Source organism: Bufo gargarizans, chromosome 8, assembly GCF_014858855.1.
Source record: "Bufo gargarizans isolate SCDJY-AF-19 chromosome 8, ASM1485885v1, whole genome shotgun sequence".
Lineage (NCBI taxonomy): Eukaryota > Metazoa > Chordata > Amphibia > Anura > Bufonidae > Bufo > Bufo gargarizans.
Window position 1 is genome coordinate 15,195,545 of NC_058087.1, and position 26,976 is coordinate 15,222,520.

At 41.8% G+C, this 26,976-nt stretch overlaps 1 protein-coding gene across 1 annotated transcript in view; it reads right to left on the reverse strand.

Moving 5' to 3' along the window:
- LOC122944650 (sodium channel protein type 2 subunit alpha-like) overlaps positions 1-26,976 on the reverse strand; it is a 181,434-nt gene that overhangs the window by 133,643 nt on the left and 20,815 nt on the right. The window contains exons 2-3 of the mRNA XM_044303168.1: positions 4,325-4,625; positions 1,039-1,157 (exon numbers count right to left, since the gene is read on the reverse strand). Of these exons, the coding sequence (XP_044159103.1) occupies positions 1,039-1,157; positions 4,325-4,573 (368 nt within the window). The 5' untranslated portion in view covers positions 4,574-4,625. The remainder of the gene's footprint in view (positions 1-1,038; positions 1,158-4,324; positions 4,626-26,976) is intronic.

Below are 26,976 nucleotides of genomic sequence, written 5' to 3' on the forward strand. Positions count from 1 at the left end.
TCCATTAGAATTTTACACCAGAATTGAGACATAACTTTGAAGCAAAATGCTGCATCTTGGGCCATACTCTTTCTCATTAAGCCACAACCGTTTCTGGTAAGCCAAGCCCCCTTTAGGCTGGGCACAGAGAAATTCTTCAAATCTAGATACCCTTCCACAATTTGGTACAATTTACGCCAAAGTCTAGGTGCACTCACATTAGTAAATGTGGGCCACTGTGGCATTCCAGATAACAGGATTTGAATGATGGTCCATCAGTTGGTAAATGTCCAAGTGGGTATGGCCAATACACACAGATTTCACAAAGGGATAGAGTAAACTAAACAGGTAAATCAGTAAGTCTTTACATCTACATCTAATGAAAGTGCACCACGTGGCCAAAAAATTCTCAGGAGAAACCACGTGGCTAAAAATCTCAATACAAGACCTTGTAATTCATAAAATAAACCGACAGACGTTCTTAGCTGTGCAGCACTGTTACATGTACAGGCACCTTAGCACTGTTACATGTACAGGCACCTTAGCACTGTTACATGTACAGGCACCTTAGCACTGTTACATGTACAGGCACCTTTGGGGGAAGTTTTGAAGTTATCCCCTATCCACAGGATAAAGGATAACTAAACGGTGGGGGTCCGAACACTGAGACCCCCACCAATTCCCCCGATCTGATGGAGTGGCAGGTCGAGCATGCTGACTACCAGGCAAGCATAAAACTCCCGGAGATAGCTGAGTACAGCGCTCAGCTATTTACGATGGTTCCATAGAAAATGAATGGAGAAACAGAGCACATGCTCAACCTGTTATTTGCCCAGTGTGCCCTGGTGCCACCATTACCACTTTCAGTTGTATTTTGTGTCTTGCAGTGTTCCAGGTCTTTTCAGAGTCCAGCAGCCATCCTGGTAACAGGTTGCTTTACTGGTATTCACTCATGTTCACAAGAAACATCTGAAGAGGATATTACATATTGCAAAAGCGGATTGCAGAAGCATTTATTTCTTCATTAATACAAATCTAGTCATCTGTAGAAAAGGATATGAGTGCACCAAAATCTTTATAGCTGCTTTACGTATAGGGTTGAAAGGTGTCAGGATGTACAAGGCAGACGTGGCACTGAAGCGGGAGATTGCCTTCCCTCTATTCAATACTATAAAGGTCTAAAAGATCGGGGGGGGAAAAAACATTTTGTAATTTTCAGGCATTGTAATTAAAGGAAACTTTCTAAAAAAATGTACATCAACATACAAAAATCATATTTTAGCAAGCATTTATAGACCACATTGTTATGCCTGGATGTTGTTTTGTCATCCTCTTCATTGACATTAAAGGGATTGTACCGTTAGTTTAAAGGATAACTGTCATATTTTTTTTTATTTGCTAGTTTATTAGAGCTAGGCAGGTATACCTGAGTTAGTCTGTCAATAAGTGCCAAAAGATCTGTAATTACCTTATAATAACAGCTTTCATTAATGTCCCCTGTCCCTTTCCACTGCTCCCTTAAAAGACCGTTGCTAGGGCTTGTCTGTCTCTGGCTAAGAAGACAGGAAGATGGAGAGCGGTCCTTAACACTGCATGCCTGCATTAGGCTTCAGAGTGAGGAGGGGTGTCTCTCAGTAATCCAATCTGATTGGCTGGCAGTTTGTGACCTGAGGGAATGCAGTTTTGGCCTCAGAGAACTGGCAGAGGAGCCATCTTGAAAAGCTCCTCATAATGTAGGATTCAAAACAGCCATAACTATGGAGAAAACTCGAAGAAAACAGTGGTAAATGAAGAAACTAAAGATTGCTTTATGCATAATGCTGCTGCAGCAGTAACATATGCTAAAATTGATTTTTTTAATGAAAATATGACAGTTATCCTTTAATATTGGAGGCCTATTCTCATCAATATCTGATTGGTGGTGGTCGGACTCCCGGCACCCCCGACGGTCAGCTGTTTAAAAAGGCTGCGGCACTACAGTAAGTGCTGCGGCATCTTTACACCATATCAGGCACAGTGCTATACCTTGTATTGCGGCTGTGTTTGGTATTGCAGCCCAGGACTATTCTCTTGAATGGGACTGAGCTGCAACATGGTCATGTGAAGATGAACGTGACGTCACTGGCCTAGGAAGACAAGCTGATCCTGGGGGGTGCCAGAAGTCAGACGCCCACTGTCTAGATATTGATGACCTATCATCCTTGAAAACCTGTTTAACATTATGGATTTCTGATGTTGTACTTTAAGAAATATATTTTATTAGTGATAGCTCTGACTGGGCGGTTAATGTACAGGGTTACAGTCTGTTTAGAAAGGATGATAAAACCAGAGAGGGGGAGGGGTTTGCCTTTATGTAAAGTCCTGTCTAAATCCCTCACTCCGAGAAGATATAAGTGAGGGACATGAACATGTGGAGTCACTGAAGCTAGAAATACATGGAGGTAAATACAATAATAAAATACTGATATGAGTTTGTTATAAGCCCCCTAATATACCTAAGTCCACAGAAAATCTACTACTAAAGGAGATAGATGAGGAGGCAAATCATAATGAGTACCTTATTATGGGGGACTTCAACTACCCAGATAAAGACTGGGAAACTATAGATCTCATAAAGGAAACAGATTCTTGGCAATAACCAAAGACAACTACCTTTCCCAACTGGTTCAGGACCCGACTAGGGGGACGGCCATACTGGACTTAGTACTAACCAATGGACCTGACAGAACAACAGATGTGCAGGTTGGGGGACACCTGGGAAATAGTGATTATAAAATAATAACCTTCCAATTGTCATTCAAAAGAGTTTTTTTCTTCAGGGAGGCACAAAAATACTAAACTTCAAAAAAGCTAAATGTGACCAGCTAAGAGAGGCCGTTGGTCTCACTAACTGGGACAATGTCCTCAAAAATTTTAATGCAGCCACAAAATGGGATATTTTTAAAACCATTATAAATTCAAATTGTGAGAGGTACATACCTTATGGAAATATAATGTTAAGGAACAAGAAAAAAACAATGTGGGTAAATAGAAATGCAAAGGAAGCAATAATTAACAAAGAGAAAGCATTTAAAGGGTTTCTACCACCTGATTTTGACCTAATTAGCTCTCAGACACTAGCGATCTGCTAGTGTCTGATCTACCTAACTATGCTATTTTCAGACCTTTGTGTGGATCCGTTTCACTAAAAAAGGAACTTTTATTGATATGCTATTGAGCCTCTAGGTGCTATGGGGGCGTCTTTTCAGCACCTAGAGGCTCGGTCTACTCACACTGTATGCCGCCCCGCTCGTCCGTCAAGCCCGCCCATCTCCTCTAGAATGCCATCCTCCATCTCAGCCAGCGGACGAATTCTCGCGCCTGCGCCGTGCGCGTCTGTATTCGGCGCAGGCGCAGTGGATGTCTGACCGCTCCCTGCGCCAGCATCTCCACTGCGCCTGCGCCATCTGTTCCTCGGAGCACTCTGACGTAATCGGCGCAGGCGCAGTGGAGATGTCTGCAGGGAGCGGTCAGACATCCACTGAGCCTGCGCCGAATACAGACACGCACGGCGCGAGGAACAGATGGCGCAGGCGCAGTGGAGATGCTGGCGCACGGAGCGTTCAGACAGTCACTGCGCCTTTGCCAAATACAGACGCGCACGGCGCAGGCGCGAGAATTCGTCCGCTGGCTGAGATGGAGGATGGCATTCTAGAGGAGATGGGCGGGCTTGACGGACGAGCGGGGCAGCATACAGTGTGCCAATTTTTGAATTTTTCCAAATTTTTTGTAAATTTTTTTTTTTTTTTATAAAGGTAAAATATATTGATGCAATTTACGTTTAACATAAAGTACATTGTGTCACACAAAAACAATCTCAGAATCGCTTGGATAAGTTAAAACGCTACAAAGTTATTACCACATAACGTGACACACGTAAGACGGCGCTGTTAGGAAGGTGAAAAATGGCTGTGTCCTGAAGGGTTTAAAAGGGTTTTCCCCACCTGAGACATTTATATATCCACAAGTTATGCCATGAATGTCTGATAGATGCGGATGCCACTTCTCAGCTGCACCCGGATAAAGAATGGGATTCCTTTGACCCAACTGGAGAGACTTCACCAGCTGCCAGGTTGAGAATTAATGGAGAGGTGAATGGAGATACTGTAGCCACGCGCATTCTCTGCCAACACTCCATCCATTCTCTATCTGGATGTAGCTTCTAACATCCACCAGATCTAACAAACCAATTAGTTAAATCCATCAACAGCATTTCTGTATTCTCTTTCCATTTTATGAGCTACAAACTGGTCATATTTTGGTCTAATCATCTCTACATATCCACCACATCCCCCAGTAGACTCACTTTCTGGTTAGCATAGTATGGGTCAAGATCCTCCAGGGGTTCTGATACCATTCCAGGTGGGATGTCACCATAGATAAATGGCAGTTTTTTACCAGCTTCCAAGTCCCTATTTGGTTTTGGAATCCGTTCTTCGGTCTCACGCTTTCCATTCTTTTCATCTGCAATACGTTTCTCAATGGCTTTAAGAGATTCCCTGGTAAAATATTGGAAGTCGTCAAGTCCAGTTGGTACAAGGCTTGGCTGCGCCATCTTTTCATCCTGCTCTCCTTATTTACCATCTAGCTTGATGCATAGCAAAACTCTACAAAAAACAAAGACATTAATGTTAATATTTAAAAGCAAATCAAAGTGTTGAACCAGTTTCGTGCAAATGAAATATGTGTGGATTTTTTCACACGTCTTACTGCCACAAATAACTTCCCAACCACTGGTCTAATAACTAAAACTAACTGCACTCTGAACGTACATATTACAAGTGATTAGCCCAGAAGATCTTCCATGAATTACATATTTGTCTATGGACAGCCTATATGGTTTTAAAACAAATGCTTCCATTATCCTTTGAGCCTCATGCACATTCTTGGCTTGGCATTCACAGTAGTCCACGGGGTCATAATGTACTTCTATATGCCTCACATATGATATGTCATCATCACAGTCTGGGCCAGATGGAGTAGAAAAAACAATGCTAACTGTAAGTGATTAAATTTACAGAAGACTTGTCACCTTTCCTAACATGTCTGTTTTAGTAATTACCTGCATTCAAAAAATCTCTATGTAGAACAGGCCAAACAGAAGTTACCATTCCCCTTGAAAAAAAGATGACACTGTAAGCAATGATTGGGCATTGTCGGTGTGTAGGGGCACAGCCTATTCATAACACCCAGTTGTCATGAATTACACAGATATTGCTGTAGACTATAGATGCAGTATGGCAGGACAGTGGTGAAGAAGGGAACAGCCCATGGTCTATGGTCTACATAATATGCCGCTGCATGTGAATGAACCATTGTGTTGCACATTGTTGTATTAAAAGGTCTATAAAATATCCTGCAGTGGTATATAGTGTCTTCAAATGTGAAAATAGACGTTTCCACAAAGAACTGATAGCATCATTACGTCACAGGCCATTTTAATTGTTTGTTCAGCACTCAACCAATTTATTTATGATCTCAATAAACATTGTCTTAATAATGGCCAGCAGCTAGTGGGGAATTGAATCTTTTTGGGTTGCATCCTAAGCAGCCTATTAGTATAGATACATTAATAGTGATATTATTCTTTCCTGCCTTGGACTAATAACCCTTCATCACTTTGTTCTGTTTTTGAGTGTTCTTCTCTAGAAACAGTTCTTCCGTGGACGAACATCTTCATAACACAGCTTTCAAGTCAACATTTTTTCTCAGATTCCATATTATTCCAAGAACTAGCGGTGAACTAGCAAAACCATTAACAGATTTATTTAACCAATCACTGGCAACAGGAGTCATCCCAGATGATTGGAAATTAGCAAATGTTGTGCCCATTCACAAGAAAGGTAGTAGGGAGGAATCGGGCAACTATAGGCCAGTAAGCTTGACATCAATAGTGGGGAAATTAATGGAAACCATACTTAAGGAGAGGATTGTGGAACATCTAAAATCCCATGGATGAAAAACAGCATGGGTTTACTTCAGGGAGATCATGTCAAACTAATCTTATAGATTTTTTTGATTGGGTGACTAAAATAATAGATGGAGGAGGTGCAGTAGACATCGCTTATCTAGACTTTAGTAAGGCTTTTGATACTGTCCCACATAGAAGGCTTATCAATAAAGTGCAGTCTTTGGGCTTGGACTCCCATATTGTTGAATAGATTAGGCAGTGGCTGAGGGACAGGCAACAGAGGGTTGTAGTCAATGGAGTATATTCAGACCAAGGTCTTGTTACCAGTGGGGTACCTCAGGGATCTGTTCTGGGACCCATATTGTTTAATATCTTTATCAGCGAAATTGCAGAAGGCCTCAATGGTAAGGTGTGCCTTTTTGCTAATGACATAAAGATTTGTAACAGGGTTGATGTTCCTGGAGGGATACACCAAATGGAAAAGGATTTAGGAAAACTAGAGGAATGGTCAAAAATCTGGCAACTAAAATTTAATGTTGATAAGTGCAAGATAATGCACCTGGGGCGTAAAAACCCAAGAGCAGAATATAAATCAGTGATACAGTCCTAACCTCAGTATCTGAGGAAAGGGATTTAGGGGTCATTATTTCAGAAGACTTAAAGGTAGGCAGACAATGTCATAGAGCAGCAGGAAATGCTAGCAGAATGCTTGGGTGTATAGGGAGAGGAATTACCAGTAGAAAGAGGGAGGTGCTCATGCCGCTCTACAGAGCACTAGTGAGACCTCATTTGGAGTATTGTGCTCAGTACTGGAGACCATATCTCCAGAAGGATATTGATACTTTGGAGAGAGTTCAGAGAAGAGCTACTAAACTAGTACATGGATTGCAGGATAAAACTTACCAGGAAAGATTAAAGGACCTTAACATGTATAGCTTGGAAGAAAGACGAGACAGAGGGGATATGATACATAAAAGGAAATAAACAAGGTAAAAGAGGAGAGAATATTTAAAAGAAGAAAAACTGCTACAAGAGGACATAGTTTTAAATTAGAGGGGCAAAGGTTTAAAAGTAATATCAGGAAGTATTACTTTACTGAGAGAGTAGTGGATGCATGGAATAGCCTTCCTGCAGAAGTGGTAGCTGCAAATACAGTGGAGGAGTTTAAGCATGCATGGGATAGGCATAGGCCATCCTTCATATAAGATAGGGCCAGGGGCTATCCATAGTATTTAGTATATTGGGCAGACTAGATGGGCCAAATGGTTCTTATCTGCCGACACATTCTATGTTTCTATGAAAATGTTTGCATGCTTCTGAAAAGACAGAGATACAATACTAGAATATACATTTTTCTAGGCTTCTTATCTTGGTTCTGTACAACACGGATCTTGTATGGATCTGTAACATGGAAGTGAAATATGGCCATTTACATGAACCCCTTCAGATTTACATGGTTACCTTTCAAGTATTATCCATGAAAGTAGCTGTCTGGTGGTATTAAATGTATTTATATATTGGGGTTAAAAAAAAGAAGCATTACTTACTTCAGGGATTCCAGAGCTGTTGTCATTTTGATGTTTAATGGGTCTTTCATTCTTGGGTCCCCGCAAAGCTATTTACTGGTGGCCAGTTATTGGCTAATCAGGCATTTCATGTGTGTCACATTGGGACCAGGAAGTGGAGACCAGCAGGGACCCAGTACACGTCAGAACAGCAGCAACAAGTGCATCAGTGAGGTGAGTAATTGTCACAACCAGACAGCTGAGAAGTTCTGACAGAAGCCTTTCAGAACCTCCTCCTTGAGTTTTATTTGTGCTGTTCAGTTCCTCATCTCGTTAACCTCTCTCAGCTGTCATGTAGTTGGACTGATTGCTTCCCTTTAAATGCCTCCCCATAATGCATTACTGGGCGGCTTATACTACTTCCTGGAGTGTGTGTGCATGCTGATCCTGTTTTCCACTCTGCTACAAAGTTAAGTGCTGAACATTTATCTGTTATTTTCTGTTTGCTGGATCCCAGGTGACCCTGACTCCCTCCGTGTCTGGTGTAGGGAGCCGGTGGTCGTGTCCCCTCACTATTGTAGGGTGTTCAGGGGTTATATAGTCGAGGTACGTGGATATGCAACCATCCACCTCTGGGATCTTTGCATAGGCTGAGCAGCCAGGGAAAGTCTCAGGTTTTGTGCAGGGGTCTCCCTTTTGGTTCCTTAGCTTTGGATCCAGTGAGTCATATATGCATGTTGCTTTATCTTGTTTCCTGTACACCGTCCGTGACAGTAATGCTTCTTTATTTTTAATCCATTCTGCTCCCTATTTAATTTGTTAGAGCTGCTATCAACTTAAATACTTATCAGAACCCAGTCTAGGGTTTGATGCTTGCATTATTGTGTGGACACAAGAATTATTAATTCTGATGATTGAACATCTGGATGTCACGTTGGTCTGATTCTTGGGCATTAGGGACTAACACATTTCTTGCATTTCTCCTAAACTGAATGTTCACTCAATCACTGAAGTTAATTATTCTAATTCCTCCATAATAATTCAAGCAGTGAGTTCAAATTGTATTTCATTGTGTGAGCTGCAAACAGTTCATGGTAACAAAGGATCTGGGCTGGGCGGGCCATAGATGTTTATTATGTTGACTTACTTAAGACAGAAGAGAGGCACCATCCTAATTACTGTTCCAGGCTACGGAAGAGCTGGACACACCCTGATTGCACTCACAGCAGCAGGATTATGTGGAATCCTTAATAAACCAGGCAGAAGTGATATTTGCCCATTACTTTTATAAGGAAGCGGAAGAGATGAATGTATCCTGTAGTGTTCTGCATCTCATATAGTCTTTCTCACACAATGGCTGTAATTTTGCACTCAAGGGAGTAAAGATACTTACTAATTGATATATTAATGCAATTTCTTAGAACTATTAACCTGATTTCAATTTACAACACTTATGAAAATGGACTCGCTCCAGAAAGTACATCTACCCAAACTATGGAAGCAAATGCACTACTCGTACAGCAGTGTTGGGTTTGCAAATGGTGTGATGTACTATGATATCTCAACTTCACTCTTACAGCCTCACCTACCCTAGATGAGAAGCCAGAAGAAGACCTCATGATCATAGCTGTATTCAAACACAAGGATTCCAATTCCCAAATATACAGTAATGCCAATTGATTTACTTTGGACATTGCTTACATATTTGGCAGAGATTGTGATTACTTTCATCAGTCCCTCAATCTAAATACTAAATTAACCTACCTGTGTATTTTTTGGGAACGTTGGAGAAAACTGGAGCACCCAGAGGAAACCCACACCGACACAGGGAGAAGCTGCAAACTTCATGCAGGTGATTCCCTTGGTTGGATTCAAACCTAGGGAGGATCATAGTACTGCACAGAAAGACTGCTAACCACTGAGCCACTGTGCTGCCCAATGGAAGTCTATAAGTCCCTACTGTATGTTTATTCGCAATTTTACATGACATGCCCAAACAGATGCCCTTTGGGTGAAGCCACATAGGTTGCAATGCAAGACTGCAGCAGCATGGAGCCATCGCAGTTTTTAAAATGACTTAAGTAGCCACATGATTTTGCAGAGACACAGCTGTTTCAAACCATGCAACGACCCTGCCAATAGACGGCTGTTTTTCACACAAGTATTGTCTCTAGGAAAGGGAACTGAAACAGAGTGCACTGAAAATTCATAATACAGACCCATAGTGCAGACTGTGCACCGCTATATAGCTGCATGCAGGCTGGGTAGATGTGCATGAGCATGTTTGGCTTTTGTACCTCCATATGTTATGTTATCTGTCTGGAGTAGGGTGTAATATGTGACTGCTCCATTATTGATATTTTGCTATCTTTTTTTGTCTGCCTATAGTAGTTTTGTCTATGAAATTTTATAATTTAGTACATATAGGACATATTTTATGCTTTAGTACATAAACAACATTTTTACAGGAGGTAATCAGTTAGGATATAAAGCACAAGGGCAAAAGCAAGCCCAGAATCCTCTTCTTGACCACAGGCACCATCCATATCTAAAACACCATTGTTAAATGTAGGCGTATAAACCATTCAAGGCTGGATGCAACAGACCTCTGCCACTATTATATGGGTTGTTTGTAACCTGAGCGTTAGTTCACAATTAGCAGATATTCTTTCTTTATTTTCATTTTTTTAGAAATGTTCCATACACACCAGAATGGGGTTTGCAAAAATCCTTGCACGTGCTGCAAAAACGTATTTTGCGTATTTTGCTAATATCTGCCCTGTTCCATGTGTGGTTCCACTGTGCTGCATAGGATTACCTACTGGTGACCACAGTTACTGTGCGTATTATATGTACAGACAACGTAGTCACCGATACAGGAAGGTATTTACAGTTGGGGTGGTGAAGAACTTCAAAAAGTAACAGCATTGGTTTATAAGAGAAGTTACAATGATGTGACGGATCCATCACATGCTAGGACCTCAATGGCTTAAAACGGGCTCCGCTGAGTTGCGCCAAGGTCTCCAATGTTTAGATGGCAAAAAACGTACTGCATGCAATTCTATTTTCCCAGCTAAAACTATGGATTCTGTCACAAGGGCTCTTAACTGATTGTCTGGTGCAGATTTGAGCTGACCCAAGGTGGAGTGAGATTGGTAGTTGACAGTCCCTATGTACTATCGTCTTATTGCAGCTCCTCAGCTTTTCTGCAGAGAAGATGATGTACAGTGTTAAGGGCAGAGGCCGGCCATCACTGTGATAAACTGAGCTGCCGCTCTCAGATTATGCCAAGACCGAATCTTTAGCCTTTTTTTTCAAAGACTGATATGTCTGACGCCAAACAATAAAAAAATAAATCCCACTAGAGTGATACATTAGAAATACTTGTAAAATAAATGCCATCTTTCATGCCTTTCTTAAGAAAATATTGAAAATTAGAGAAAATTTATGAAACGAGATGGTCAGAATGTAAAAAATAACAAAGAAGCATTAGAAACCTCCACTGATCAGTGCTGCTCCGGTGCCCACTGCCCTGCACTTCATGTCCCGGTTTGCCGCAATGGAAAAGCTAGGCAACACCCGTTCAGCCAGTCATTGGCTGAGATGTGGGAACAGAGGCGATGGGGGAAATTGGTGGAGGAGTAAAAAAGATTCTTCTGGTTCTGGTCCATTTTTTTAAAAAAATTCTCCCTAGTCATGTTTTGGTCCATTTTTTTTTAATTCTCCCTAGAAAATGCCTTTAAAATGCATTGGGGTATTAAAGGGGTCTTTAAAAACAAAAACAAAGACTCAGCATCCTACTAGGATATCTGTGATCTTGGAGGATGTTCTCTCAGGAGAACTGGTTTCTCGTGATTCCTGTTCCCCTATTCAAGTCAGCCACTCTGCCTATAGAAGTCAATGGAGAAGTAGCGGAAAGCACTTTCTCTTTCCAAACCTCTAAAAGAGTTAATCAGAGAGTGACGATTTCAAACATAGCCACTCCTCCATTGACTTCTACGGGGAAACTGTTCTGCATGAATGGTGAATGATAGGGGTCAATAGACTCTAATCCGCCACCACTATTCCACATCTATTAAGCATTACTGTCATATTCTTCATATATGCTATCAATACCTATATTAGCAATATACCTTTAATAGGCAATTCCTATGAATGGAGGAAATAAGCAGTTCCCCGAAATATCAGGTACCACTTATCACTACCGTTAAAAAGGAATTTGCAGGCTAAAGCGATTGTCCAGAATTAGAAAAACATGTCCACCTTCTTCCAGAAACAGCTCAGCTTCATTCAAATGAAGGATAGGTAGTGGCACCGTTTTTGTTGAGACATCAGCCATGTTTTTCTAATTCTGGACAATCCCTTTAATTAAAGCCCCAAGTGTCTGATCCATCTTTCCATTAATGGGTGATGTTGGAAGACATGAGACTTCAGAAAGATCACGTTGACAACGGCTCGCAGAGTTGATTGCAACGGCGTGGAAGATATAGATTAGATATCATCAAGATTTAATGTTGCTCCTAATCACAGCTATAAAATCTCTACCCATTTATTATTTTGCACAGTCTCCGCCAAACCTGAAAGAGTTAAACAACCAGACACTAAACTAATTGTTTGTATCTTATGAGACAGTCTCAAGAGACTAGCGCCAAAACAAAGTAATTATGGCAGCTAAGCCTGTTCTACATGGCCTTTCATGCTACAAGTGAGAGGGTTCTTTGCATAGAACAATAGCTATCATTACAGTTGCTAACATTTTAGATTGTGGCCCCTTTTGCTGCAATTTTATTTGATTTAATAAAAAACAAACTCCCATTTCAGCTAATGATTGGCTATTGTTTGGCGGGGCTGGCACAGATAATAATGAACCAATATACAAGCAATCACCATATTTTAGCAGTTTGCCCCTTGACGACCCTTCAGCATGTCATTTAAAAAAATGTGGGATGATTAATTTATTGGGTGGAATAAAAAATTAGAACTTTTTTATGAGTCCTAGACAACAGTCCTTGGAAATTTGGAGGCCATGAGGTTTCACAATGGCTCCCAGCATAATGTTCCGGTAAAGCACTGGACCTGTTCTAATGTACTCCCTAGTAGAGTTTAGGGACCATGAGTGCAAACAGGGAGGGGGCAGTATTGTTTGGTTGGATACTTTTGGTATAAAGAAATACATATATTAATCCAGAAAGATTTACTTACTGTTCATAGATGAACCATATATTTGTTTACTAAAAGGAACATCCCTTTAATTGCAATGTTTTTTTTGTTTAAAAATGGTCAGAATGGGTTAAAAAATAAAAGTGCCAATATTCAATTTACTGATCTTCTACGATTTATGTATCACTCTGCTCCGCTTCTCCTTCTCTATTAGGCTTCATGCACACAACAGTATTTTTTCACGGTCCGCAAAACGGGGTTCCGTTGTTCCGTGATCCGTTTCTGTTTTTGTTTCTGTGTGTCTTCCTTGATTTTTGGAGGATCACCAGACACGAAGAAAAGTAAAAAAAAAATCTAAGTCAAGTTTGCCTTGCAAATGATAGGAAAAAAACGGACATGGATCACGGACGCGGATGACAATCTTGTGTGCATCCGTGTTTTTTCACGGACCCATTGACTTGAATGGGTCCGCGAACCGTTGTCCGTGAAAAAAATAGGACAGGACATATTTTTTTGACGGACTGAAAACACGGATCACGGACGCGGATGACAAACGGTGCATTATCCGAGTTTTCAACGGACCCATTAAAAGTCAATGGGTCCGCAGAAAATCACGTAAAACGGAACAACGGACACCGAACACAACAACGGTCGTGTGCATGAGGCCTTACACGCTGCCTGCAGGTTGCACTGTATTTTCATGGCGATGGATTTTAAGTCATTATGACACTTTAAAAAAATGTACATGCAAAAGGATGGTGCTCAAATAGGGATTATTTTTTGAGTTTTACAATGCTTTTATTTTTTTATTTTTTTTACAAGGGTTGATCGCTTTTTCTGTGCACTGAGATATTTTTTGCTTATGCTCTTGGTGTCATTTTTAGGATGCTTGGTACTTGAAATAAGTTGTTATGCTGTTTCCAGTAATAATGCCCCTAAGGACAGATTCACACATGAGGTTGACAAACACAGTCTGAGGCCTCCTGTACACAGCACAGCAGTCTGTGCATGGAGCTTGTGCCGCAGCACACAGAGGCCATATGGCTTTCATGTGCTGCTATATCATGGACCCATCTATGAAACTATCTATCTATACTAAGTGCAAATAAACTCATATTAAAGAGCCATAAAACAGCTATTGTAGGACATTGGCCAACCTGAACAATCTTCAACTATCCAAACTTAGACGTAGTGTGTGAGGTTAAAAACGGGGTCTGTTTTTTCCAGGAACGCTGCTTATCTTGCCCATGAGCCTTTTTGGTACTGCAGCTGTGCTCCAATTCCAATGACTAGGGCTGAGCTGCCATACCAGGGAGAGCCTACAGTCAAGAGTGGCGCTGTTTCTAGGAAACAGGTGGACCTTTTTATGTAATCTCAGCAGCTGTCAGGAGGATATTGTACAGTAAGCCAAATATGGTACAAAGGAGCTAGAGATAATTGTATTTTGTTCATTTAGCTGCTCACACAAATTAGATTTTTGACAGATCCTGCAGAGAGGACATCAGTACCTGGCAGAGCCCCCTGTGGTATCCTATAATTGGGGTAAGTGGGTTGAGTAAACCATCCATCTCATTTATATTCCACACACAATCCTAAATACAGGATTTAGTTGTGCGTCGACTTTTCCTGTGTCAGTGATATGAATCAAACATTACAATTTAGTGGCTATTCTCTTCTGAACTTTTACTGGAACAAAATGTTCAGCAAATTTGCTTTGTCAAGTGCTTAAAACGAGATTTTCCGTCCGTGGTGAATTACTGTGCGGCTTAAGAACAGATCTGCATTACAGGTACCAAACTCCGCCACATGACAATCTCCCTTATACAAGACGTACAAATTTGTGTAAATCATATAAGACCTCCTTTCTGTACCAAACGTGTCAAAAAATTTTCTCTTGTAGAAACCCAGAAAAACAAAAAATTCATTTTACTCCCTCAGCTTCTATAGTTGTTCCCGTTATAGCCACACACCTAAATGTATTTTATTGGGATTTCATGTGATAGACCAACACAGAGTATCAAGCATGTGTGAAGTGAAAAGAAAATGATACATGGTTTTCATTATTTTTTATAAATAAAAATCTGAAAAGTGTGGCGTGTGTTTGTATTCAGCCCCCTGTACTCTGATACCCCTAAATAAAGTCCAGTGTGACCAATTGCCTTCAGAAGTCACCTAATTAGTAAATAAGTGTGTAGAATTTATTTTCAGTAGAACTACAGCATTACCACTGGCGGATCCGGGGGGGGGGACAACGGGGCAATTGCCCCCCCCCCTTTCCCGCCGAGCTGTTAGAAGTGGGGGCGGTGGCCGCAGGGCACAGGGAGATGAGCGCTTCCATTGTGGAAGCGCTCATCTCCATAGTCATCTGTATCGCCGTCCTCAGGACAGTGATACAGATGGCTATGCTGTGGGACAGGGGAGAGAGAGGCGTGTCCCTTCCCCTTCCTCTGATAGGCTGCAGGCACTAGGCCGGCGCAGGAGGTGCGATGACGTCATGAGCTCAATCTAGTGGCAGTTGCAGGCAGGTTAGATGTATCAATAAACTAGAGGGCTGTGTAAAAAGAAGCTAGAAATGTACAGCTTTAGGCCTCATGCACACAACCGTTTTTTTTTAAGGTCCGCAAAAACGAGGTCCGTAGGTCCGTGATCCGTGACCGTTTTTCCGTCCGTGGGTCTTCCTTGTTTTTTTGGAGGATCCACAGACATGAAAAATGAAAAAAAAATCTAAGTCAAGTTTGCCATTGAAATGATAGGAGAAAACGGACACGGATCACGGACACGGATCACGGACGCGGATGACAATCTTGTGTGCATCCGTGATTTTTCACGGACCCATTGACTTGAATGGGTCCGTGAACCGTTGGCCGTGAAAAAAATAGGACAGGTCATATTTTTTTCACGGCCAGGAAACACGGATCACGGATGCGGCTGCCAAACGGTGCATTTTCCGATTTTTCCACGGACCCATTGAAAGTCAATGGGTCCGCGAAAAAAACGGTAAAACGGCTCAACGGCCACGGATGCACACAACGGTCGTGTGCATGAGGCCTTAATGTATATGATAATTCTAATGTTACATTTAATTAATCCAAAACGATATATTAATCAGATTATTATATAATTATTTTATACTAGGGCGGATTACTCCAGAGTTCAAGGAATATTCATGAATTAACCCTTTTCCTTTTGCTAGATCACCATGGATAATAGATATCATATCAATCATTTTATCACCATTGACCACCGAAGATACTGCCGAGCTGTTCTAGACCCCCAGGGATATGTCATGAGTACTCTCACTATAGGGTTTTTACGAGATTACTATAGTTTTTAACAGATATGCTATTATGTCAGGTTGAGTCACTAAAGATGGTGCCCGTTCTGGAGCAGAGTGTGTGCCATAGCAAATGGGTGTCTGCCATGTGAGCCAATCGCGGACATTTAACTGCTCAGATGCCGTGGTCAAATGTGACCACGGCATCTGGGAGCGCAAACACCCAGAAGTACATGCTTCCAAGTGTGTACTGACTCCCCCCAGCAAGGATGGGGTGGGGCAGACAGTGTGTGCGGCAGCCTTTGTAATCCTGAATAACACAAGGCTGTCGCACAGAGGTACCTATGGAGATCCTGTCTGTGGAAGGGCTCCATAGGAATGCAACGTAAGAGCTAATGCACAAGACCATATTTTTTTTTCTGCAGGTTTTTTGTAGGTCGGATTCGGACCAATTTACTTCAATGGGGCCACAAAAGGTGCGGACAGCACACACATGTAGCTTACCACTATAGCCTATGCAATATTAAATAATGCCATTAGAAAGTAGAACTGGTCCCGCAAAAAACAAGTCCTCATAAGGCTATGTGAACAGAAAAATAAAAACCTATGGCTCCAAGAAAGCAGGGAATAAAAAAACAAAAAAAAACGCAAAAATGGAAAATCGTTCTGTCATCAAGCAGTTAAAAATCTTACATTTTCCCTTGGTGTCCTGCTCTGTTCTATAATAGGACATACTGTATGGGAAGAAGTCATCAGATGTCCTGCTACATGCATACGCTACACCTTCCATCTGCCTGCTCAGGAATATGAACCTGAAGGCTATGCAACATGATTCTGATTTCATATGAATATTTTTTATTTATTTATTTTTACGAAAAGTGACAATTTACAAGTTACAGTTCAGGTATCTGAGCCTTAATCTTGGCTAGAGGATAGATTACAGCAGTTGCAGCTGTTGCATCACTGAAATGACCCATGTTGTCCTCAAAGCACCTTTTGGACAGACTGTGCACACAAGGAAACTGGGAAGGTCACGAGAAGAGATTGTTTGTTAGACAGGAATCTGTTATTTTTTTCGGGCAAATATCATTTTGTAGTAGAAAGGCTGGAAACAGCAGTCTTGTAGTCAGTGGATCCTGGTGACTGCTGGTACATAAAGCAATGTCATGTTATACAGCAGCTGCCCATTTTAACTATATATATATATATATATATATATTTCACTAGTCTGGAGACCTGCGGAGGGGCTTTGGTAGACTCTGAAGATATCCCGGGCACCATGGCATTGGTGAAGGGGAGGACGTAGTTACTATTGCATTGAGTTATTGCTGGCAACAAGAGACCCGGGGCACACGCACCCTTTGCCAAGCACTTGGATGTCACCAGAACCTAGTTTTGTATATATGGCCATATTTTAACACCTGTATCATGGCTGCAATACCTGAGCCCCATGTAGATCTATTGTACTGAAGTTAGACATCCAAAAACCTAAATTTAAAGGGAATATGTCATCAGAAAATGACCTGTTGTTTGAAACCCTAAATTCATGCAGTTTTCACACTGGCCACAGGCCTAAAATATGTTAAGGGTATTTTCACACTAGCTTTTTTTTTTTACAGTTTTGAGTTCCGTTCTAGGGGCTCAATACTGGAAAAAAAAAATGATCAGTTTTATCCTAATGCATTCTGAATGGAGAGAAATCCGTTCAGGATGCATCAGTTCAGTCCCTCTTACGTTTTTTGGACAGAGAAAATACCGCATCATGCTGCAGTTTTCTCTCCGGCCAAAAATACTGATCACTTGCCGGAATGCCGAATCTGGCATTAATTTACATTGAAGTGTATTAGTGCTGGATCCGACATTAAGTGTTCCGGCAAAACGGATCAGTTTTTCCGGTATGCACATGCGCAGACCTTTAATAATGCAAAAAATTATTAAATACCAGATCCATTTTTCCGGGTGACACTGGAGAGACGGATCCGGTATTTCAATGCATTTGTTAGACAGATCCGTCTGACAAATGCCATCTGTTTGCGTCCGAAACTGCCTGCCGGAATCCTCTGCCGCAAGTGTGAAAACACCCTAAGGCAGAGTTCTCACGGGCGAGATTTCCGCACGGGTGCAATGCGGGAGGTGAACGCATTGCACCCGCACTGAATCCTGACCAATTCATTTCAATGGGTCTGTGCACATGAGCGTTGTTTTTCACTCATCAGTTCTGCGTTGCGTGAAAATCGCAGCATGTTCGAAATTCTGCTTTTTTCACACAGCCCTGGCCCCATAGAAGAGAATGGGGCTGCATGAAAAATGCATTGCATCCGCAAGCAAGTGCGGATGCAATGCGTTTTTCACTCATGTTTGCTAGGAGATGTTGTTTGTAAACCTTCAGTTTTTTTTTTACGCGCGTGAAAAACGCATCAAAACGCATTACACCCGCGCTGAAAAAACTGAACAACTGAACGCAATCGCAGACAAAACTGACTGAACTTGCTTGCAAAATGGTGCGAGTTTCACTGAACGCACCCTGAACGCATCCGGACCAAATCTGTCACGCTCGTGTGAAAGAGGCCTAAGACTTCCTGTTCTTACAGAGCAGTCACATTGGCCACAAACACAATGGAACAGCAGGGACCTTATTGACTCCTATGGGAGAGTTTTCTAGGCATGCTCTGTGACCTGTGCAGAGGTCATTGTACAGGGAAAGAATAGATAAGCGGTGATATCACCTATAGTGAAACGTGGATCCTGTCTTATCTATGTAGAGATGTTACTTGTTATTGTATGTTTGCCTGTGATGATAATTAAGTAACTACTGAAACGTTACCTATCAAAACAAAAAGTATCAACATGGTGTTATACTGTAAAGTCACTGCATGGAGCAAGAGACCACTTCAACTTGGAGGTGATGTGAAGATTTCTTTATTGGAAATCATGCATAAAATGTGTTTTGGAGATTCACACTTCTCCTTCTTCAGATTAAAATTGCATGATAAACCTCACCTCCAAGTTGCAGAGGTCTCTTACACTGTGCAGTGACTTTACAGTACATTTCTCCCCCCTGAGTATTTGGGCACCTACTTCTAAGGCACCTTAATGAGGCTGCATACTAGGCAACGCCACAATTTATACTAAATGCCTAAAATTAGCACAACTTCATAAGGTCAACTTATCTTTGTTGTGCCTTGTATTTCTGTTTTGCAATACAGGATTCAGCCACCTATTTATTTTCATCAACATATTATGCCTAAGGGTCAGTGCAAAAACTGTGCATTATATATATAAAAAAAAAAAATAGTTGAAGATAAAACTTCATTTAAACAAGTAATTTTTTGATGGCACATTCCCTTTAAAGGGAACCTGTCACCAAAAAAATGGCTTATTAAGCTGTTAATAGTACCTTATAGTGCTGCATAGTAGTGTCCTAATGCACTTTTTCTTCGTTTAGCCGCATTCAGCCTCTTTGAGAAATCGATGTTTTATTCAGGCGCTGCCCCGTGCTTCAAGTCAGGTTTGAAGTCAAGGGGGCAGCGGCCTAGGTGTCTCCAATCCTGCTCTCCCCGCCTCCCACCGCCTTTATTGACACGCCGGATCTCAGTGCCAGGACCGCGCTCCCAGCCCGCATGCGCAGTAAAGGGCTGCTGTAGCGCGATCCCGGCTCCGGCTCGTACACTCAGCCGGCTTCAGTTTCGCTACTGCGCATGCGCCCGCCAGCCTTACATACTAGTGCAGTTACAGAAGATGCCGGGCGCATGCGCAGTAGCGAAACTGAAACCGGCTGAGTGTATGAGCCGGAGCCGGTATCGCGCTACAGCAGCCCTTTACTGCGCATGCAGGCTGGGAGCTGCGGTCCCGGCACTAAGATCCAGCGTGTCAATAAAGGCGGCGGGAGGCGGGGAGAGCAGGATTGGAGACACCTAGGCCGCTGCCCCCTTGACTTCAAACCTGACTTGAAGCACGGGGCAGCGCCTGAATAAAACATCGATTTCTCAAGGAGGCTAAATGCGACTAAAAACGAAGAAAAAGTGCATTAGGACACTACTATGCAGCACTATAAGGTACCATTAACAGCTTAATAAGCGATTTTTTGATGGCACATTCCCTTTAAGATCGATAAAACACATAAAATGTGGCTGCATGCACAGTAGTTGCAAATTGTTTCTGGTTATTTAAATGTTTATAATGCTATATAATGAATTGTACAACCCAGCATCATTTTGTATGGATGCATCAGGGTTAAGATTCCTGACAGTGCTCCTGTAGGAAGCTGGGAGATGGACTCAGGTCTGCCACTTGTTCAGTGAGTCTGGTAGAGAAAGTGAGAGAAGCGAGAGAAGCGATATGTGAGTTCCACAAAAAGAAAGAAGAAAGAAAGAAAGAAAGAAAGAAAGAAAGAGAAGAAAGAAAGAAAGAAAGAAAGAAAGAGAAGAAGAAAGAGAAGAAAGAAAGAAAGGAGAAGAAAGAAAGAAAGAAAGAAGAGAAGAAAGAAAGAAAGAGAAGAAAGAAAGAAAGAAAGAAAGAAAGAAAGAAGAAAGAAAGAAAGAAAGAAAGAAAGAAAGAAGAAAGAAAGAAAGAAGAAGAAAGAGAAGAAAGAAAGAAGAAAGAAAGAAGAAAGAAAGAAGAAAGAAGAAAGAAAGAAAGAAAGAAGAAAGAAAGAAAGAAGAAAGAAGGAAAGAAGAAAGAAAGAAAGAAGAAAGAAAGAGAAGAAAGAAAGAAAAAAAGAGAAGAAAGAAAGAAAGAAAGTGAAGAAAGAAAGAAAGAAAGAACTATACGTCCAGAATCTGTGTGGCCAAGCATTGGAGTGAGTCAGTAAGGTATTTGCTGTTTAAGGCTTAGAGAGACTTTACTGAAGTGAAAAGGACATTGGTAACACCCTTCCACACTTTGGCCAGATGTCTTAGAGCTTCCCCTCAGCTGGGAATTATTATTAATTAAAGAAATTTGCAAGAACATTATTGTCAGCCATAGATTCTGCAAAAAGAGACTTTGGAAAGATAGCGAGGAAGAGTACTACAACCCCCAACCTTGCTTATATCCATAGATCAGATGCATACATAGGTAAGACAGCACTACTCACTGAGACTTCTCAGTAGGTCCATAAGGTGGCGGTGCCAGCATTATTGAGCCCTAGCCTGCTGGCCTCCCAACAGCCAAGAGGATAAAAAGATAGCAAACATTGCTGTATGTCATTGAGCTTGATAAAGACTTACCACTTCACAGTTCTAGGAGAGCATCGGTGTGTGGACTGCCTCTGTAAATAACCATTGCAGCCAGATCCATGACCACTCTAACCCTCTGCTCCGCTCCTCCTGGGCTGGCTGCACTTGTCTATATTCCCTATTAGGAAAAATGGTCATCATAAGGAGGGACTCATAACTGATTAAGGCTACTTTCACACTAGCGTTTTTTTCAGATTCGTTATGGATCTGCAAAAATGCTTCCGTAACAATAATACAACCGCATGCATCCGTCATGAACGAATACGGTTGTATTATGTCTTATATTGCCAAGACGGATCCGTCTTGAACTCCATTGAAAGTCAATGGGGGACGGATCCGTTTTCTATTGTGTCAGAGATCCGTTTGGCTCCGCTTTGTCAGGTGGACAACAAAACGCTGCAGGCAGTGTTTTGGTGTCCACCTCCTGAGCGGAATGGTGACTGAACGGAGGCAAACTGATGCATTCTGAGCGGATCATTTTCCATTCAGAATGCATTAGGGCAAAACGGATCCGTTTTGAACCACTTGTGAGAGCCCATGACGGATATCACAAACTGAAAGCCAAAACGCTAGTGTGAAAGTAGCCTAAAACTGACTCATGTTCTGGCAGAGCCAACACATCTAGGCATTACACTGTCTGGCATCCAAGTATCAATAATACCTGATGTTTTGAAGGGGTTCTCTGCTTTGTGTGGTTTCTATTTGTTAGAAGAGTCTTTTGAAAATTAGCAGATTGTAATGAGTCCTGCTGCTTAGATCCCTAGTGATCAGCTGTGATCGGTGGGAAAACCTGGCAGTAAGGGTTCGATTTCCCTGCAGCGCCACCACAGTGAAAAATCAGCATTACATGATGACCATTCAAATCAACAGAATGACTTTTGTAAGGCAGGACAGACCAGGTCCTCCAAAGAGCGGGAGATTCCCTTTGTAGCTACCCTCCTCTGTGGCCAACAGATAAGAATAGAGGACACGCTCTAATTCCATAATAGGGTATATGAAAAGGACACACACCTTCTTTCCACTGCTCTTACAGTACATAATCCCTACTATGCTGATGGAAAGACATCTTTTTTAGATAAGTTGGTTGTTATTATATCATAATTATTAGACTGATTCGGCTATGTGGCTATGTGACGACTTGGGACATAATAATTAAAGGGTATATCAGGTTATGCAGATGACTGCCAGAAGTTTGATGGTACAGCCACTCCAGGTTTTGCTGCAGATTTCTCCCTATGCATTGCAAACGGTAAATTCTGCAATGGAAATTTTCAGTATAAGTTGACATGGTCAATTTCCACAGCAGATTTCTTAAGGACCCTTTAGGTTTGAGGATCTGCCAGAAAATCGCTAATGAATGTTCATGGGAACACTCGTTAGCGATTATCTGGCAATTTAAAGGTGCCACTGATTACCCGATGAACGAGCGAAATGCTTATTTGTCAGGTAATATGCTCTTTTGTGTAGGCGCCTAAATCGTCATTTGCTGACAGCAGATCGTGCTGTGTAAACAGCCTCTGCTGACGGCAAACAACAAGTCTGTATCGGAACGATCAATGGCAGCGAACACTACTACTCATACAGTGGAGGAGATTTCTGCATGTAAATGCTTGAAAATGCATCAGTCTCCTTCACTGATGAGCAGGCGATTTCCAAGGAACAGTTTCTTCCCGACAATCTCGTGCTAAATTGTCCTGTGTAAAGGGGCCCTAACGCAACAAGTAGATGAGATAGGTTTTTATCTCATCCACTTTTCTCCTTTTGTAAAACATTGTGGATTTTCTGCATGCAATTCAGCTGCATAAAGTCCACAGTGTTTATACCATGTGTGGACATACCCTATGCCAATCATGTAATGCCATACCAGTCGCAGAAGGAAACTGAATAAACTTTGCAGGAGGGTTTTTTGCATGCAACTGCCTAAGCTCTAGCTGGACTCATATTAAAGAAGTTGTCCGGGCTTTTTAATAATGATGACCTATCCTCAGGATAAGTCATCAATATCAGATCGGCGGGGGTGCCAGGTATCAGATCAGCAGGGGTCCAACACCCGGCACCCCTGCCGATCAGCTGTACAGGGAGACAGTGCGCGCTGTACGCAAGTGCCATCTCTCTTTCTGCCTGCTGCTGCTGTCCAATAAACTTACAGCCGCAGACAGGAAGAGCGAAGGGAGACAGCACGTCCGCACTGCGTGCACCGTCTCCCCATACAGCTGATCAGCGGGGGTGCCAGGAGTCTGACCTCTGCCGATCTGATATTGATGACCTATCCTGAGGATTTTCAAAGTAAGTACACCAGCCTCATCAGGCCTGCGAGATCTATTTAATAATGTTTGCAGTTTGTATCAGCTTTAAGTAAGTAACCCGGTTTCTCTGGTTCCTTGCTTCTTAAACGTTCCCTTTGCTATGTTCTTCTAAGGCTATGTGGTCTGAACAGAGCCTAATAGATATATAATATGATAATATCAGTATATCAAATTAACCAATGATATTTAGAGAGTGACAACTCATTACACATCACAAATTTCCAAATTAAAGGAACACTCCTGGAAAAACTGATCCACTGTGTTATGCCTTGAGCAGGGCATGGGGGTAAGGGGGGGGGGAGGAGAACAAGGATTTAAAGAGAGAAGTCATGCATCTCCCCCTCAGGCCCTGCAACAGGCATTATACAGTGTTTTAAAGGGACTCTGTCACCTCCATATGGCCATATACAGTGCTAACATGGCTCTGTAGCACACCTATACAGGATTGTAACAGTACCTTTGTCTTTGTCTTTAGACTTGCACCAGCAGGAAAAACAAAGTTTAATTAATATGCAAATGAGCACTCGCAAGTGCCCAGGGGAGGAGTTCAGTGTGTAAGTGCCCAGGGGAGGAGTTCAGTGTGTAAGTGCCCAGGGGAGGAGTTCAGTGTGTAAGTGCCCAGGGGAGGAGTTCAGTGTGGAAGTGCCCAGGGGAGGAGTTCAGTGTGGAAGTGCCCAGGCTGCCCTGCCTTCTTTTCACTTTACTCCTCTCCAGTCTCTGCCTTTGCCCGCCCTCCAAGTTTCTTGCCTCATTGATAGGTCTGGACTTGGAGGGCGGGCAAAGGCAGAGGCTAGGGAGGAGTAAAGTGAAAAGAAGGCAGGGCAGCCTGGGCACTTACACACTGAACTCCTCCCCTGGGCACTTACACACTGAACTCCTCCCCTGGGCACTTACACACTGAACGCCGCCCCTGGGCACTTGCGAGTGCTCATTTGCATATGAATTAAACGTTGTTTTTCCTGCTGGTGCAAGTCTAAAGAAAAAAACAAAGGTACCGTTACAATCCTGTATAGGTGTGCTACAGAGCCATGTAAGCACTGTATATGGCCATATGGAGGTGACAGACTCCCTTTAATGTTGCCTGAAGTGGTTTTTTTTTTTAAAGGAGTTGCTAAAGTTGTTAAAGACAATTTGAAATTGTACTAATGCCCCCCAAACAAACAAAAAAAATTTGAAACTCCCCTCTTTGCCTGACGCCTTTCTCTGCATCAACAGTCTGGTCCTGGTGACGTGCAGGTACACGGCATGGGGCACCTGCAGCCAATCACTGCCCTCAGCTGTGTACCATGTGACCACTGTAGACAGAAGAAGAAGGATTGGACCAGCAGCGCAGAGAAGGGCACTGGAGAAAGAGGTGAGTACATAGGGTACATCTATTTTTAATTTTTTTAATACAATTTAAAATTATCTTTGGACCACCCCTTTAAGGCCCACGCTTTGAAATTTGATAATAAATTCTTGAAAAAGTCAAGAAGTAGAAAGAATTGAAAACTCACTAACATCCATTTTCCTACGCTTCAGTCTTATTCGATATTAGAAAAAACTCTGTCTAATCTTCCTTGCATCATTTTTCAAATGCGTAAAATCAAATGTCATACAGGTTGAAAAGTCAGAGAACATCTAAAAATTGGAATAAATATTGAGTGCATCCATTTTTCTAAATGCATGTTGTAAATGACAGTCCCGTATTAGTGGGTGAAGCCGCCCTCAGCTGACCTTCCTGAATGGAGCATTTTTATTACCTCCCTGATTCTGGTAATTCAGAATGACTGCTGTTTGATTTATAGCCATTTCCTAATCTGCGCCAATCCAAAACCTTCTGTCTCATTTGAGTTGACAGCTCTTTGGTTTTCTCCATGTTAATGGATAACAAATGAATATTACATGTCGGTAACATCATCCTTATATTCCCAGGAAACTGGAGAAAAAAAGCAATAAAAGAAAGAATCTTTGTTTTTATTTCATTTCTTTTAGGGTGTCGATAATTTTCCCCATGCATTTTAAAAGAATACACTTTTCTTATACTTTTCTTATATGACCCTTGCCATATAAATACCAAGCAATGCCAAGCAATTTCTCATAACAGGGAAATCTGGTTTACAAAGCAACGGCGACCTGGGCAATAAACAAATATGACCCCTCGGTTCCCATTTTAGATGTTTGTTTTCCATAATTTGACAATCTGCATAAATTGACCAAAAAAGACCACCATTCTGTGTCATAATAATACTCCTATGCATTTTCTATATAATACTGTATATACAGCCCCTATAATACAACTAGACCTCTATCATACTGCTGTGACTTTTGCTGATTCTGACTAGGGGTTCTTTGTTTCTCATTCCTAGTACATTTAATTAGACTAAGGCCCCATTCACATGACCCTACTTTTGCTCCGCATCTGATCCGCATTTATTGCAGATCTTGCACCGTATGATGTCCATATCCGTATGTCCGTTCCACAGCTAAAAAAGCAAAAAATAAAATAAATGTCCTATTCTTGTTCGTTTTGTGGACAACAATATTTACTGTTACAATGGGTCTGCAAAAAAAAACAGATGCAACACGGATACCATCCATATATCATTGCGGATCCGCGTTTTGCGGACCAAAAAATACATACAGTCGTGTGATTGCACCCTAACATGGCTGTTACCCTTAGAATTGTCTCTCCGTGTCCCTATCTTTCCTGGTTCACCTTCTTCTGAAGCTATCCAAAGGATCATCCACTGGGCTACCTAGAGGCACCAAAGTCCTGGAATCGGCTGAGCCCAAAATGGAGTCATGGGAAAGGGTGCTACTGTGGGTGAAATGATGCCACCTGGTTGTTCTGGGTATCATAGAAACAGTTGTAAAGGTTGTAAACACATCCATCCTTCTCTTCAACAATGGCTTTGAACGTGGCCAGGATCCTTTGATTATTGCTTTTGGTCACCACATATGTTTATGTCCTTCCCCTCCACTAGTGACTCTGAGTGCCTGGGTAACTTCAGAGTCAATGCCCCTGGTCTTCAATAACCTTTTTTCCTATTTTAAAAGGATTTTCCTGGACTTCCATTAATGGCCTATCCTTACTAAATGTCATCAAAATCAGATCAATGGGGGCCTGACACCCAGCACTACCACCGATCAGTCGCTAGCAGGAGCCAAAGGCAGTTCATTACACTGAGTAGATAGATCAATATTAAAGGCCCGGAAACCCCTTTAAGATTGTATGATCTTGAAGTGAGCCATTTAGCCTCTTAGATTGTGAGCTTAAACTGGAGATACTGGAGAAAATGTATTCAAATCTAGGATGCAGATACTGAAGCAATGCTTAAAGGCTATGTAAACCTTTGAGGGCATTTTTTATTATTGCATTGTACTCATTTTGAGCTAAAAATCATTCTTCGATTGGTCTTTATTACAAATATGGTGCTCTTTATTCTGCACAGGGCTGAGATGCTCTAATAGAGGGATCTGAATTTTCTCTCTGCTCCGACAGGCTCCTTATCTCTGCTCACTGACATTATACACTCATTATAGCTCAGCTTTTTACTTACTGATAAGAATGTGGCTTAAATAAATGTTTATGACCTCTTAGTAA